Source organism: Synchiropus splendidus, chromosome 1 (genome assembly GCF_027744825.2).
Source record: "Synchiropus splendidus isolate RoL2022-P1 chromosome 1, RoL_Sspl_1.0, whole genome shotgun sequence".
Taxonomy (NCBI): domain Eukaryota; kingdom Metazoa; phylum Chordata; class Actinopteri; order Syngnathiformes; family Callionymidae; genus Synchiropus; species Synchiropus splendidus.
In genome coordinates, this window is record NC_071334.1 from 63,661,662 (window position 1) to 63,678,775 (window position 17,114).

The window sequence follows — 17,114 nt, forward strand, 5'->3', positions numbered from 1 at the left end:
TTCCACAACAAAGCCTTTGCTTTTAGTCCCAAATTGGACTCCAATGCTTTCTCCCAACTTTTTGTCAGGTCGTAAACAAGCTGTCTGACAGCTGTCGTAAAACCAGCACAGCCTAAATGGATTGTTAGTCATCTTTAAATGCTTCTTTATGAAATACATTCACATAGACGAACACATTTGTTCAGACTCATTTTGAAAACAGACCATGAAGTTTACCTCGGTGTGTACACAGATCATCATAACTGCAAACTCCTTGAATGAACACCACCCACTTAGAGGGGGGGAAACTGGTCGCCTATTTCAGAGAGCTTGTGAGACTGGGGAAGATCCGCTCTTACAATTCCCATAATACACTGCAACAGATCAAGCTTTTACAACTGCTCTGCCAGTAGAACATTTTCCATTTTATTTTATTCCCGGTCACATTCAGAAAATGTTGAACTTGAGCCCTTTTGGAACCACTTCCGTAATGGAGGACTGAATGCAGTTACTGAGTGAAACCAATGACAAAAAGTGAGCGGGTATTGTTCTGGGGTTTCTCTGCGGACGAAACAGCAGCCATATTGAAAAGAATAGGAAGCGCAGCGGCGCCATTCTCTCTACTTCCATGCTGACGACTCGCTCATGCCACAATAGAGAGCAGCCTGTAAGTGCTGATGTGGCTGCAGTAAACAAACAGTTCCAGAGGGGACCAGCCTCCATCATGACCCCAACACTCAACCAACAGGTTCAGTTCTTTAAAACAAGTCAATGTAATCGTGTCAGTGTGTGTACTGCACTGTATGTGCGTGTGTACGCATGTATTTGTGTGTATTTAGGCGGCGCTGCCGTGGCGTCTGTTTGTTCAGCTTTCTCAAGTGCCAGCAATAATGACTGCAGGCATATGTGTTTGCTGTATACACATGCAGGTCCCTGCACAATGTGGACCTGAGTACAGTAAGTGATACTGCACTTCCTTTGAAGAGACGTGCCAAGTAATTGTCAACACATTTCAGTTGCTTCCTATAAATATATGGATGCTTTCAGCCAATCCAAAATCTTTTTGACCAGCGGAGCATATGCAGATGAGAACATTATACAAGTATAACAGTCTTAGGCAAGCATCTCCACACAATCCCACAACTCTCTCAGACTAATGCAGGGGCAGAATTAACATTCTATAACGGCTTTTAGTTTGAAGTATCAAGCGATATAGTTTTTTCATACTAAGATCACCTCTTCCACCAACACCGATTTAATACACACTCCACTGTTACCACTTGGTTTTCAAAAAAACAACCCATTCTTACTCCCATGCCGTCATGTATTGTTGTCGGGAAACTGAACTTTTGTGTTCTGTTCAGTTTCCTTCCTGTTTTTAGTTCTAATATCTGTTGCTAATATTCAGTTACTTTGGCTTCAGTGTTTCTGTGTCAGATCCATTTTCTTGAAAACCTTCATGTTGTGCATATGGTTGGTTGGTAGAAGTTCCCTCTTCTTCTCTGCTCCTCTTCCTCGGGAGTTAGTTTCAACAGTCTTTGCAGGTGATCCGTTATCAGTCCATTGCTGGCTCTGAACATGACCAGCAGTGCTTGTCTCTCTTCTGGCTCAGGTCACTTCAGTGCACTTGCTTTAGTGAAGACTTCACTGCTGTGTGCTCTGTAGTCTGCCTTATACATTACTCTAACAGCCTTCTGTCGCAGAAGCAGTGGTATGTTTGGTCAGTGTTCCTCCACACCTCGACTCAATAGAGCAGGTGTGGGAGAATGAGAGTACAGTACCGGGTCCTCAACGCTCTCAATGCGTTTGCATTTGTTCCTTATATACAGCTGTCTGGATATTTTCACGCTTCCATGTGAGCTGCTCGTTTGTACTGAAAGCCAGAAATTTCTCCTCGGTTACTCGTTCTAAACCCGTTCATTCTCAGGGACAAGTTACTGACCGCATTTCCATTAGAGAAGACATTGATTTAGCTTTTTCCAGACTTATGGAGAGGCTATTTATGTCTTGACAATCTATAATTTTCACATTCTCAATTCATGTTTTCAGATCCTCTCCACTGTTGATAAAATTAGAGGGGTCATTCATTTGTTCCAACATCTCGCATGTATATATAGTATGAAGAATTTGGGTCCCAGTACTGATCCTTGAGGCACTCCACATTCTCGCTCTCTCTTTAACATCATCTACCTCCACGCACTGTTGCCTCCTGCTCAGGTAACTTTTTATCTGATCCTGAATCCTCCCAGTTTTGAGAACAAGATATCATTTGTCAGTCATTTTTAAATCTTGAAATATTCCCATCAAATGCACCTTTATTCGGTCAATGTCATCTAATAGACAATGTTATGTCAATAGACCTCTTCTAAACCCAAACTGTCATTCAGTAGATTGTAGTTTTTTCCATATAGTCTTCATACCAGAGGTGTTTCTAGTGTTTTTGAGAATTGAGGTGATATTGGTCTGTAGTTATTCAGGTTTTGAGTGTGCAGGGGAATGACCTTTGTGATCTTCTTCTTTACTGGAAAACGTTGCAGATTGTAGTGAGCGGTTCCAGATATATGTCACAGTGATTCAGTGAGCCTTTGTCATGCATCTGTTCACAGGAGCAAGTCATTGAGACCTTTATTCTAAGGCAATCCTGTCGTCAATAGCCTCCGCGGCTTGTGAAGTTGTGTTTCTGGGAACTGCTCAAATAAGCAAAATAATATATTTGGGTTTTTTTTAATATCAATTAATGGGCGTGAGGTTAAGCAACCAGAGGTCACAGTAGGCTGGAGTGTTGCCGACAGATTTGGGCCCACTGTTATCGTATCAATGGAATCAAGAATTGTAGCTTTAGAGACTGGTAAGACTGAATGAATGTGGATCCACAACAAAAGTGAGTTCACCACCCATGACTTTTGTTCACAATGTGATTGCCGTGATTGGAAAGAAACCATGTCAGTCCAGTGTGAGTAATTTCATGCCCCGATATGCGCTTCAGTGTTCGTATTTGCAGGAGAAAATGTCTGTGAAGCGCTCAGCGTGAGCATGAAGTTTGAAGAGAGGGTTAAGTGTGGCACTGGTGGTGAGCGAAGCTCAGAAAGTGAGAGAGAGCGAGAGTGATGTGTTTTCTCTGTGCGCTGTCCTGCCCGCCCCTGTGTTGACACAGTCCCCACAATGGGAATTGAAAACGTCCTATTATGACCCTTAACTCAGTTCCCGGTCCTGCCCCGCAGGCTGATCCAGTCCAAGCTGCGGCCAGCTTTGGCTAAAGCCCCCTTCAATATCTGGCTGCGCATGCAAGACTGCCGGACGCCCGCCGCCCCCCCTAACACATTGTTCAACATTATTCTTTGCCACAATAGAACATCACACTTTGGAAGTAATTTTCAAAAAGGGGAAGCCAATCAAAAATAATGGCACTTATTGTTTCTCTTTTCACACACATTGCCGCCCCTCCCTCGCTCGCCCGCTGGCGCTTTCTCTGCCGGCGTCGCCTGAAAACCCTATTCACCTCCATTATATGGTCAAATTAAATAAAACCCCGCTTGGTTCGGAGGGGAGTGGAGAGACGTGCTGACCATGGATGGAGGTGTTTGAGAATCTGGGATGATAAACAGATGAAGACGGTGGCTGGAGGCCTGAAGGGAAGCAAAAAGTTGGACCTCTGCTGGACTTTTGAAGAGCCTGAATCCGGTCTGTGTATCGAGCCAACTTGGAAATGATGGGGGGAACAGATGAAAACTGCAGATGGACACAAATCATTTGGATCCATGAAGGTCTGCTTTAAAAAAAAAAGGCAGGTAGGTCACCCTGTCTGTCGGGGGAGGGTCTAATTTTGTGATGCTTCCTGTTGATTGGTTGATGTTGTTTACCACGATGCAAAGTTGCATGGTTTACTGTGTGCCCGTCTCACTATGGCTGCTGTTGATACAGTCATATACAGCAGGCAGTCTTTCCTGCTCCAATGGAAACTTGACTTTTGACAAACAGACTGTGGAAAACAAAATAAAGTAGGTTATAAGGTTAGTGATGGTAGTAAGTATGACTCCGACATTCAGACTTATTCAGACTCAGATCATTCTCAGTGAGGATTTGCAGGTTGTTTCAAATCAAAAGCTGTGAACGCCCGAGTTTTAACACCTTGTTTAACACCTCCTAGTTTGTAGTTGAGTCAAGTGAGAAACCAGTCCACATTTGGACGTGTATTTTGAGACTGTCCTTCTGAAAGCTTGAGTCACACTCGACCACGGCCTGCCAGACTCAGTCACAGCTGAGCTTAATCCTGCATATCCAACTTTTGTTTGTCTTTAAAATGAATTACAGCTGTTTGCCATGTTACTTAGTCACCTGTGGAGGAATCCAGGTGGATAGTTTTTCCGAGACTTAATTTGGATCCTATTAAGTTGAATGTGATTTTAAATGCCATTGAAAGAAGCGACCATTAAACGTTGCAGTGCATTATGGGTCTTAGTATGGAATGAGTGGAGAGAGTAGACTTGCCATTCGGCCAACTGGATTCTATGCTACCACACTGTATCCTCTGAGAAATACAAGGGTTTGCGCTGCCTTGTTTTTCATCCACCAAATGTTTCATCCATCCATCCGCCCCACACTTGTGATGCTTAGACTTTCCCATTGTAGAATGTATGCTACGGTATGAAAATTGACTCCCCAGAAAGGCATTTGGAGAATGTTCTGTACCCAAAGGATCAGAACCAGCGTCGCCAAAAACAGTCACAAAGCTGCAGTGGACTTCTTGGCGTGTTGTGACATTGTTAGATGGTAATAGACAAGGAAGCATCACATACCGCAGGGATGCATGTAAATGTATACTATATAAAACATGGTGATTTTATCACATAAAAAGCTAAAAAATGAGATATGTAAAAAGCATGTTATTGATGAGATCATCTAGTATATTAAACAGCAATAAGGCACTGTGAATTGGCACGAATGATTGAACAAAAACATATTTTAAAATCCAACCCTCAAGCAGTAGAGTTTCAACCCTGCTCTTTAAATGAGGTCTCCTCCAGTTCATATTGCTGAAGTGATTCATAAAACAAAAGCAGTTTTCTTATTTCCTCCACAGGTAAAAGGCAGAAAAGGTTGTTGCTGGCGGAGGAAAGGGCAGGTGCAGGAGAGCTGCTCTTTAGGGCCTTTGAAAGCAGCGGGTCTGTCCTGGGGGCTCGACCCATTAAGAAGTGAGCGAGTGAGACAGTAAGGGTGAGGGAGCCACTCTTTAGCTCGCCACTTAAAGGACCTCCACAGGAAGTCCTCATTCTTCCCAGAGCTGACCCGCTCCCCCTTTGCCGCACTGACAAAAAATCAGGGAAAGGCTCTCATTTAAAAAGCAAAGAGGGGAGATTTAAAAGGACCCCCTTCACCTGCAGAAAAAGGGGGTCACCAGACTTCAAACCAGAGGAGAAAAGAAATGTCAGCAGCACACAGCACCAGTTTCACATATCTGTCAATGCAAATGTTTGTCATGTGACACTCATCTCTGACATTTTAGCATAGTAAACACGTAATAATTGGTACGAAAAACCAACGGCACAAAGACCACCACACATCGCATATGTAAGAAAGACGCACTCTGGCAGAGAATGTGCTCATACTCAAGAACACTAGTGGCCAGTAGAATCTCCCTTTTCAGGCCTTGAGAGGAACCAGCCCCATATACTTACAAACAAATACTCTTCATCATGGGACCCAACAGGATGAAGGCGTCTTCCAACAATCCAAAAACATGCAGGGGTGAATTGACGGGTTAGTTAGACACAGGTTGTCTGCATATTGCAAGTTGCCTCTTGGCAACGTTTTTTTTTTTTGGAAACTTACTGTACCTTGTGTGGTGTTGAATAAAATTTCAATAGAAAACTTAGATGAAGTTTTTAGTTTTCCATAAGAAAAAGTCATAACATTTAGCTTTACTAACAATCTGCAAAGTAAATATCTAACTATTCCACTTTCTGCAGCTTTTTATTTTTCACATACTTTAGGTATGTTTGGTTCGCTCTTCTGTCTTTTACAAATTCTGTACATATTTATCATAAATCATGTTTTGGTGTTTGTGTTGTGTTTAGCCATCATACATTTGTTTTTTTTTTACACTTTCCTGTGATCACTATGAAAGCAGACGTTAACTCGACAATGCATACCTATACTTACAACTTGGTGTAAATGAGTGACCAGCGCTCGACCTGAAAGAGTCGCATTAGTGTTTTCACGCCAGTCTGGTTTACCGTCAGCCGCTAGAATCAGCTGTTTAGAGGCGCTGACACACCGTATGAACACAAGCGCTGACTTCAGCTGGTTTCTCTGCTGCATCAGGCAAAAGTAGAGCTGCGGGGGGATAATTTCTCTTTCATTTATTTCCAAAAATGGCATGATCTAGTGGACAAAAGCATGTTTAAAAGCAGATAAAGCTGATAAGAAATAACATTTTACTGAGCATCCTCTTTCGTGTACTAGTGTATCTGATCCTATGTGTGAATATGAGTCAGTTCACATGTAGATGGTTCACTTCACATAGATCTTTTTTATTTATATTTTAAATGTAATTTAATATAAATGTAGTTAACAAAAATAACACATTTGAATTCACAAGGTCACTTTTATCTGTTTGAATTTGTGTATATTTGTGCTACCTGTCGTCATCTTTATGGTCTGCCATTTTTTTCAAGGGTCTTTCGCACACACAAACACGTGTACCCGACCCTCCATGACCTCCACCCCCCAACCCCACTCTGCCATAGTGCTAATTATATTCCCCAAAGAATTAAAGGTCTGCAGAAGACTTTAGAATCAAGCTGATAACAGTATTATAGATCCCCGATGCAGTTAATCCTCAAAATAAATGTTATTACAGCATTTTTTTCCCTTGGGAGCTATGTTTTTGAATGTACATTTACAAAACATTTACAAAAAAAATAAAAATAAATCAATAATAATAATAATAATAATAATAATAATAATAATAATAATAATAATAATAATAATAATAATAATAATGAAGGTTTTAACTCAACTTTACTGGTCAATGATCACTGACCAGGAAGACTGTTGCCACTAGACCTAAATCTTCACGGAGGGACGGCTAGCAGGGACCCACATGAGGATGTGAGGGCCTTGCTGGCTCATAAGGGGTCAGCATGTCCACAATGATGTCTGGGCCTGGTCCAAAACCTTGTTGAAAAGTCCTCAAGATGGAGATTTCTCATTGAAGCCAGAGTGGAGAGCGTTACAGTAGTCCAGGTGGAAGAATAAGTAAGAGCGTAGGTCTGATCTTAGATGTCAGTTTTAACTGAAAGAAAAGGGATAAGACTGTTTTTTTTTTGTTTTTTTTTTAATATGAAGGGTCAAATGAAAGGGAACAGTCAAATAGCACAGCAAGAATTGTAGAATTTATGTTTTAAGTAAGTTTTCTGCAGGACTCAACTGGGAATTTATGTTAATCATAATAATAATAATAATACAATTTTGCTGAGACATTTATTCACAGTGTTCATCGACAAGTCAAGGCCATGGACATTTCATGCACTTGGTTTGTTCCAAGTTCCGATGAATCCCGACAGGTACAGATCTAGATCTAGATACATGTAGGTCAATCACAAGAGACTGGCATAATGTCAATACATGGCATGTCTCTTAATTACTGAACTGGAATGCAGAAGAAAAATAGGAAGAAAACCATTCATACCCTGAGATAAAAGAGTGACTCTGGGGTTAAGGTCAGACTGAACTGCATCTTGAACTGACTGTAATCTATCAAGACACTTCTGGAAGAAGAAAGAAGTGTGTGCTTACTGACTTATCTCCATAATTCCATGGGTTTTTTGCTGACTTGATTTGAATAAAAACAACAGTTTTAATGCCTTATTTTTGTAGGAATGTCATTATTACATGTCGACATTTCATGCTACACACAGTGGTGGATTCATCCAACGTTGTTCCTTTGATGTTCCCATCCCTTCTGATTTAGCTTTAATAGTGCGCTTGTGTTCATGCTAGAAAATATACTTCCTGATTCATTCTGTGTCTCATGAGACGACGGACCTTCGAACAGCCAGATGCTAGCGTGTAAGAACTAGCGCTGTTAATGCTTATGTGTTCACGATATTCAGAGTGTGACAGAACACACCGCGCTGGAGCTTCCATGTGAATGCACGTACTATCTGTCAGTCGGACAAAAGCCGCCAGCGAGACCCGCTTACCCCGGCGGTGTATTCCGAGGCCCTGGGCATTCATGAAGCATCAATCAAAGGGCAAGGTGCGATGATAAAACCATTACTGAGCTCTCGGTTTGGCTGCTTCACCGTGACACTTGGAAGTGTGGGTGGAGGAGGGGAATCGATGATGGAGTGATGATTCAAATGGTACGTTTGGGTTATTAAGGGCAATAATTTTTCAGTCCGTGGAGATCTGTGCCTCACCTGTTGCTCCACTGGGCTTTTGAAAACTTGATGCTGGAGTTAACAGGCCAAGCCAGTTATGTTTGTCTCTCTAAATTTCTATATTTCTATTCACCCAAAGTTTGAAGGACTCCGTGGGTAATAAGACCTTAATGTGTCGTGCCTCATTAATAACACACCCCAGCAGCTGTGTGTTGGTGTGCGTCTGTTGAACTCCAGTGGATTTGACAGTTTGCTGTGACAGGAATCCTTAAACAAACTCACCGGGTTGCTGCTGCACAGGAGAAATGCCTTTGATTCTCTCAGAGGTGTGTGTGCGTGTTTCTGTCTGATCCATGCTCGCGAGTGACGGTGCTAAATGCACTGTTAGGAGAAGTGATGCAATCAATTCACTCTGATTTCCTCCCATCATGACAAAGCTAATCTGCATGAAACTAAAGAATCAATAGATAATATGACGGTGAGAATTATATCAACAACATAACCTGAAGCTATTCACAGAAGACTATACTAGTAAGTTATACGGGTGGATAGTTATTCTTGCACTATCACTGGGAGCAGACATCAATTGTCGTGTCATTCCCGGTGTTTATGGTGAGCACAATGAAAGAGTTGGGACCTGCTGTTAGTGAGCTACACAGTCTGGCAGGACTGAGTCGCCTTGGCTTTTGTCAGTTGTCTGAGACTGGCAATATGCAGATTTTTGTCAGAGATGCTCATCATTATCAATGCAAACTTCATCGCTGACTTTAATGATCTTTGTGTCTATGCAAAGTGGAACGATTCCATGGAGTTAGAAATGATAAAACAGGTGATTTACTTACAACTATCTTACTAAAGGTTCTTATGGCATATGGCAATATGGACTTATTTAATTTCATTTTCAATGTATTTGTTGCTGTTAATGTTTCCAAAAAAAAATCACAATATATTTGATCAGGAAATTGTTTTATGGTCCTTATTTGAAATGTAAAGTATTGATCAATAAAGCTACATCCCAATGGCAACACTTTCTTTAAATGTGCCAAAATGTATTTGCTGAGTAGCAACCATGCAAGCAATGTATTTAGTTATTTAATTTGGTCCAAAAAAACCCATTCAGAATTATTAAACATGAAATGTAACCATTGATAGCCTTGAGGAATGATGGACAGACAAAATGAAAATATAAAAATAATTGTGTTGGTTAATTTCCCTCATGATGCGAACTTGATTCTGTCACTGGTATTTCACTGAATTATTAGCCTTTCACTTTGCCTTTCAGGCATGTCGTCCCTCACTTATTGGAAGGGGAACGCAGCCTCAAGCCCCTGACACCAGAAGAGGGGCCTGCATGCCAGCATGTGGCCAGTTCAGGAGCGCTCTGGGAAGCAGCCAACACCTGACAGATGCCACTTGGGGGAAAAAATCCCGGAGGAGGAAAGAGATCCTTCACTTGCCGCGGAGCTGGCCAGAATACTGAAAAACAGTTTTGCAGTTACATCATCCACCGTCCACCCCCGTCGCTGCAAGCTGTATTAACATTGTGCTTTAAAAAATACCAACAGAGTAAACAACATGTTGGTGATTTTTCATTCTCCTATACAGGTCATGACAGACCAAATAAAATGGAAAATTGCTTTGCATAACAGTCTGACGCTTATGATGAGAACACGCCGCTGGATTATCTCTGCTGTGCTACTCTTCATTAATTAACTGATTAATTATTATTTCTTTTGAAAAAAAATAATATAAATCAGCGGGAATATTTGTTTACTGATGACAGCGGTTGTTTTCAGTATGCGTGTCTGTGCGGGTGTGTGTGCGCGCGCGCGCGCGTGTGTGAAATCTGCCGCGCAGTGCCGGGGAAACAAACAAAAGAGGTGCTTTGAATGGCACGTGCTGGCAGCGTCACTCACCTGTTTCCTAGCAACCAACACAACAGAAAAGCACCTGTGGCTCTGAATGGGAGCCAGAAACCAACAACTCATTTAAAAATAAAAAGGCAGACCGCAGTAATATTCCCAAAACAGGAAGAGACAAAATCCATGGAATAATTCTGCTGTATTAAACACATACACATAACCTTATCATTTATTGAAATATAAATGATTACGATTATTATTCTTTAAAATTAAGCCAAACACTTCATCATTCATGTCCAAGTTGTAGTTTCCTGAGCACAATGAAGATTTGCTATTAAACATACACTTATGTCAATATGTTCAGGAGCATTTAACGTAGCTGTAGCTGTGCACTGCACAGAAATGTTATATATAAATATATGAATGTGCTTATTAATGACTATGAGCATAGTTTATTTCAGAAAAATACAGTGTTGATCTGTTTTCCAAGCTTTGAGGTTGTTGTTTTTTAATCCACATAAAGAATTTGTACATGTGTGTTGTCTGGCAAACTGAACTGTCAAGAGACAAACACTGCTGGTCATGTTTAGAGCCAGACATAGACTGATACCAGATCATCTGGAGAGACTGTTTAAACCAGGGGTCTCAAAGAGTCATAATGGCCTGGGTTTTGTTCCATCCAAACTGTTACACACATAAACCAATGAGGTGTCTGCTGAAACAAGCAACACCTGACTGACAATCTAATGATTATAGTCTTCAGTCACCTGATTTGTGAAAAGGTGTTCTTTTGATCGGTTGGAACAAAAACCTGCACCGTATGATTCCCTTTTGTGGATCAGTTTGAAACTAACTCCTGATGAGGAGGAGCAGAGAAGAAGAGGGAGCCTCCGCCAACCTATATATTAGAACCGCACTGAGACACATGTACCCTGCAATAGTGGGAGGGAATATGTGGATCTCACTGACAAAGGAAATGAAAAACCTGAGCAACATAAAGTTGTTTTTTTTTTAAGAAAATGGGTCTCAGGCACAAAAACTGCTAGATTCGTCTGGAGAAGAGACCATTAAGTTTCTAATTACCTGAACACACAAAGGACAAAGACACTCACTACTCACTCACTAGACTACTACTAATACACACATACACAAACACAAGATTGACACTAACACACCACTGACAAACATTAACACTGACTGACAGTAAAATGTAAAAACAAAAAAAACAAAATTGACACAATAAAGGACCTCATACAGATACACAGTTAAAGAAAAACGCTGTTCTAAAAAAAGAGGAAAACTGAGAAAAGAGGGCAAAAATCATAAGGACTGTTCTTCACTCACTTCACACTTTTCAATCTCTGTTTAAAGTAAGAAGAAATAATAACTGAATTGCCAAGTGATATAATAACTGTCATATAACCTGTGATGTAACATTTATAATGTATTCGAGAAGATAAAGGTTTGTTCATCCAGTCATTCAGATGTGAAACGTATCATCCAGCAGCATGTATATACTGTTGGTTGCAGGTGTGTGTTTTATTTAGTGATGACAGATGGCGCTTCAAAAGAAGTGATTTGACAATAAATAAGTAAATAACACCATTGTGTCCTCTAGTGTTGCATTCGCGTGTTCGAACACGGACCTCGTCATATATGAAGACGTATAGAATAAAGAAATATCTGTGAGGTTTGTTACTTTCCTACTCCTTTGCCCGTGGTGCCTTCACGACACTTCGAATATTCTTCAGGAGGTGCCGCATGTGAACGGCGCTGCTGGAAAGCGGTGGTGTGTTCAGGTGCAGCGGTGGACGGATGACAGCCAGTCAGTCATTTTTAGGAGTCTACGTCACCAGCAGCGCATGCAAATCGCGTCTCCCTCGAGCCTCGTCATTGGCCGCCTCGCGCTCATTTAGCGGCAGAGAGAGCGCGCGGCCCGGGCACGCACCCTAACTTTTCCCGCTAGAGCCTGGAACCAAGCGCAGCTGCTCCGGAGGAGGAGGAGGAGGAGGAGGGAGCGCTCAGACCGCACTTTCCCACCGAGGACTTTATTCTCTGACTTTTGTTTGTGATTTTTATTTTTATTTTTTTGTTTGGTTTTGGTCTTGGTCCACGCTGAGGGGACCTTTCCTCTCAGACCAGGTGAATGTACAGCATCATGATGGAGACGGACTTACACTCCCCGGGGGTGGCCCAGACCAACGCGCCCAACACGGGGCCCCACGCCGGAGGAGGCGCCGCCAAAGTGGCCCAAGAGAGAATCAAGAGACCCATGAACGCCTTCATGGTGTGGTCCCGGGGCCAGCGGAGGAAAATGGCCCAGGAGAACCCAAAGATGCACAACTCGGAGATCAGCAAGCGCCTGGGAGCGGAGTGGAAAGTGATGACGGAGGCGGAGAAGAGGCCCTTCATCGACGAGGCGAAGCGGCTCCGGGCCATGCACATGAAGGAGCATCCGGACTACAAGTACCGGCCGCGAAGGAAGACCAAAACACTGCTCAAGAAGGACAAGTACTCGCTGGCCGGTGGGCTGCTGAGTTCTGCGGCTGGGGTCGGGATGGGCGGCGGGCAGCGGCTGGAGAGTCCGGCTGGGGGTCACGCCGGGACGGGCTACGGATCACACGTGAACGGCTGGGCCAACGGAGCCTACCCGGGACAGGTGGCGGCGGCGGCGGCCGCGGCCATGATGCATGAGGCGCAGCTGGCGTACACGCAACACCCCGGCAGCGGAGCGCATCACCCGCACCAGCACCCGCATCACCACCCGCAGCCGGTGCACCGGTACGACATGGGCGCTCTGTCCTACAGTCCCATCTCAAACTCTCAGGGCTACATGAGCGCCTCTCCGCCCGGCTACGGCGGCATCACCGGCTACAGCCACCAGCACCAGAGCTCGCCGGTGTCCGGGGCCATCGGCGGGACCCTGGGGTCGCTTGTCAAGTCGGAGCCGAGCGTGAGCCCGCCGGTGTCCACGGGCCGCGCGCCTCCGACGTGTCCCACCGGAGACCTGCGGGACATGATCAGCATGTACCTGCCGGGCGGGGAGGCGGCGGGGGACTCGTCCGTCCAGAGCAGACTTCACGTTCTCCACCCGCAGCACTACCAGAGCGGCGGCGCGCCTCCGGTAAACGGGACGGTTCCTCTCACGCATATTTAAATTTCTTAATGTTAACAAAAAAAGAAAGCACTAAAACACCAAATAATCTGACTTCTGGTGCGCTGGCATCACATGTAAATACGAGGCGCCTGGAGCCAGAAATGCAATCAGTGAACAAACTTTTCTATATTATTATTATCATCATCATTGATATTATTATAATTATTACTATGATTATTATTATTATTTTCGGGAGGAGCTCTCAGGACGGGGCACGCCAACTCACGCATCTTTTTTTTTAATGATCACCCGCGAACTTGGTGCAATTTATCATTTTATATCTGAGTTTTCTGTGGATTTTCACGCACCAGGCCGGTTGTGATTATTATTATTTTTTTAACCAAAAAAAAGTTCATGCTTCGATTTTAATTAAATTTCCTGCTTGTGAACGTGTCAGTCGGTGTTTGTTCTGTTGTTGTAAAATCCTGTACATTGTGAATAAATAGGCTTTTATGACTGTCGACAATTGACTAATAGCATCTCCTTTATTCCAGGTTCTAAATGAATGGATTGAAATGAACTAATTTAAATAGTTTACGACCAAATACGCGTTATTTATCTTTAAATTGAATAATTGAGAATCATTTACCACAATAATTAAATATTAATTACTAAAAATTGTAAGTATTTCAAAATGTGTTTCATGAATATTGTCATATTTCTAAACTGTGTTTTCATCATAAAACTGATGAGTCAAGTCTGACATTGTAAAGAGAAAAAGGTTTACTAAGACGCCACTGTAGAAACAATGGAAAAGCCACTTTGATGTCTTGAATCGAAAGCTCATTTATATGTCGTTGAAATGTTTCCTAATAATAATCTGTTTTTTTCTGAGAATATTCAGTGACAAAATGCGACCTGAGCTCAGGGTCATGACCTCTGTAATCCAGACCTCCTGTGAATCTAAACCCGACTACAGGAGTATCAACAGAATTAAGGCCCACTTCAGCCCACCTCCACCTGGGACCCCCGCGCTGCTGCTCATCCCCTCCAATTATTCCCCCTTTTATGTGATGAATGGATTCTGGGAGGAGCGGCCGATTTTTGTGTGGGAGAACGGATCAGAAAAGGGGAGCAGTGGGGTCACCAGCAAAAAAGAGAGAATTGTCCCCGCTAGTTGATGTCACCCGGGTGATGCTGAAATAACGCATAAGATCATTTTTGTTTAGATGACATTCTCAAATGAAATTTAAAAATGTTAATCTCCTCCTCTGTGACCAAAACTGTGCTTGATACACATTTGTCTGTTCAGATTACCAGCACGTCTTTCATGTTAATCCCACACATTCAGCCACAATTAATCTGTTGTGTTTATTATCGATATGTTTTCCTAAAAGATCTTTGAAATGAACTGGTGGAATAGCGGGTTTTTTTTTTCTAATTAATTTGCTATTTGAGGATTTGTTTTTACAATTGAATCCCTGATTAATAATGCAGTCTTATTTAGATTAGTACTCATTATCACCGGCTTTAAAAATAACAAATATCTCATAAAACAATTCCTTTGGGTGACAAATCACTGAGAGGTCAATTGGATGAATTTATCTTAATCTGCTAACATCATTAAAGTAGCAAGCCCTTTAAGAACGATAACAATAATAAATGTGAAGTTGATCTGTTTGACGATATCATCGATCATCGATGTATGCAGAGTTAGGCACGCATGTTCACACTCCGCCCCCCCCCCGCCACACTGGCCCAGCTCTGTCGCCGGAGATTACAGGGGTCCGGTGGCATCCTTCTGGAAGTGTCGCTGCAGATTAGTAGGAAAATAACCAGGGATTCTGCCGAGGGGTCTTATCATACAATTACACGTTCAACCATTTACAGCGCCGTAATCCCCCTCTGCTCCTCCACCACACCTCCTTTTCCTCCTTCTTCTTCTCTTTCTCTTCGTCACTTCTTTTATCTTCTCCACTTTGTCTTTCCCCCTCCCCTTTGCTGCTGTCGCCTTTTCTTCTTCTCAGTCCCCTTCTTTATCACTTCAGTCTGTCTCATCCGTTTCCACCTTTCCTTCCCTCATTTTTCTTCTCAGATTTTGGTAATTGAGCACATCATATTGCATTTTCATTCCTTCACCATTCTCCTCATCCATAGAGCCATTTGTTTTCATTCTACGCCTTCTCTAAACCCATCCATTCCAGTTTGTTTCTACGTCCTCACAAGCTCTTCTTCCTGCAGTTCCTCCTGCCAGAGCACGGGTCATCAACCTTTTAGCAAGCACGAGCTACTGCAAGGGCACTGCATGACCCGAAGGGGCAAACTGCTGAAATCACGATAAACAATGGATGGTAAATCATATTCCTCTCAAATACTTGATGTCTCAATGCTGCCTTTTTGCAAGAGTAACCAATGGTGTAACAAAAAAGAATCACAAAATCTATTAAGATTCTTATTCTTACATTATTTTATATTTTTATTTTTTATTTTTTTAAATCAAATTCAATGTTATTATGATGATAATGAAAACCATTATTGCACACATTTTTCTTCAGTCCTTCAATTCATGTTTGGGTTTAGCCCCTCCCAAGTTATTCACTCTTAGAGATCAACAGGTCACCCACTAGCGTCATAGACACCAGGTCTTGTGTTCGCATTTTAGCTTCAACGTTCTGACCAGGACTTTTTGCATTTATCTGGCTGAGCATCGGAAAGACTTCACACCGAGCTGATCTTTCACGCTTAGGTTCATTTAGAGCCTTTCAGAAGATTCAATTAGGAAACCCCCCCGGAACGTCCCAGAGGGGCCCGTAATCATCACGCACCACCTGCTTTTTAAAACCCTGCCACACATGGGAACAATTAAACAGATATTAGGAGGTCAGGATCATGAGAGTGACGGCAAATAACTTGTTAGTTACAAACCAAATGTGAGGAAGAGTTAAGGAATCATGAATCGTGCCATCAGTGTTAGAACAAAAAGAAGGAGCTTGGCTTCTCAGACTTTCTATACAGCACGACCAAGTGAAATAAAATTCTGGAGAAGCCCTCAGGGATTTTAGATTGTCTCCTGGGACTGAGATGAGAAGCAACGTCTCTATCCAGAGTCTTTCCTCGATGACTGGTTTCATCTTATTTGATTCAGTCTGTAAAATATATATATTAATGATAATAAAAAGGGAAAAAAAGGTATCAAAAATGGAGGAGGCTCCTCTGACGCAGCTACAGGTAAGGAAGTGTTTACATGTAGTAATTTCCAAAACTCAACGTGTGCACACTAGAAATATGTTTCCTTCACTTGCAGCATTCACTTTCTTCCTCAGGCCTGTCTGACCCTCCTGGGTAGAAGGACTATCGAATACTAAGTCTTCAACAATTGCTAGACATACTGTATATGCTCATGAAGCTCCCTCATCCTGGGTGCCCTGTCATTGTCAGAATATTCTAAGCATTTATATGTGCAGGAAGATGACTTCTCAACTCCGAAGAAAAAAAGTCTAATAATGCGTCATGGCTTTCCCTGCACTAGAATGGGAAGAGTCAGTGATGCATCGCCGCTGTGCGCTGTTGTGAAGGCCGTCATACAATTCTGTGTTTTTATTTGCAACAAGATAAATGAATAGAAAATGTGAACATTGGGATGATATTATTTTTTAAGAGAACGAGAGAAAGCATGGTACATTACATACATGTTTCTATGGAACAACATATTATGTGCAAGATAAATGATAATATGAATAAACTCATATAATAAGTCATTCATTTGATCAAATAGTTGGCTCTTCATATTTG

The 17,114-nt window shown here is 42.4% G+C and overlaps 1 protein-coding gene and 1 long non-coding RNA gene across 2 annotated transcripts; both read left to right on the forward strand.

The window, feature by feature from the left end:
* Positions 1-3,506: 3,506 nt before the first annotated feature.
* Positions 3,507-11,337, forward strand: LOC128748759 (uncharacterized). The gene is made up of 2 exons (XR_008412837.1): positions 3,507-3,767; positions 9,646-11,337. It is a non-coding gene; the product is annotated as an uncharacterized LOC128748759 (long non-coding RNA).
* An 843-nt stretch (positions 11,338-12,180) lies between these two features.
* sox1b (SRY-box transcription factor 1b) lies at positions 12,181-14,660 on the forward strand. The gene has a single exon (XM_053853200.1). The coding sequence runs from the start codon at positions 12,372-12,374 to the stop codon at positions 13,380-13,382; it is 1,011 nt and encodes a 336-aa protein (XP_053709175.1). The 5' UTR covers positions 12,181-12,371; the 3' UTR covers positions 13,383-14,660.
* The last annotated feature ends 2,454 nt before the right edge of the window (positions 14,661-17,114 follow it).

Bases quoted from the DNA above. Each gene is read 5' to 3' on its own strand.
- sox1b (XM_053853200.1), top strand. From the start codon at position 12,372: ATGTACAGCATCATGATGGAGACGGACTTACACTCCCCGGGGGTGGCC.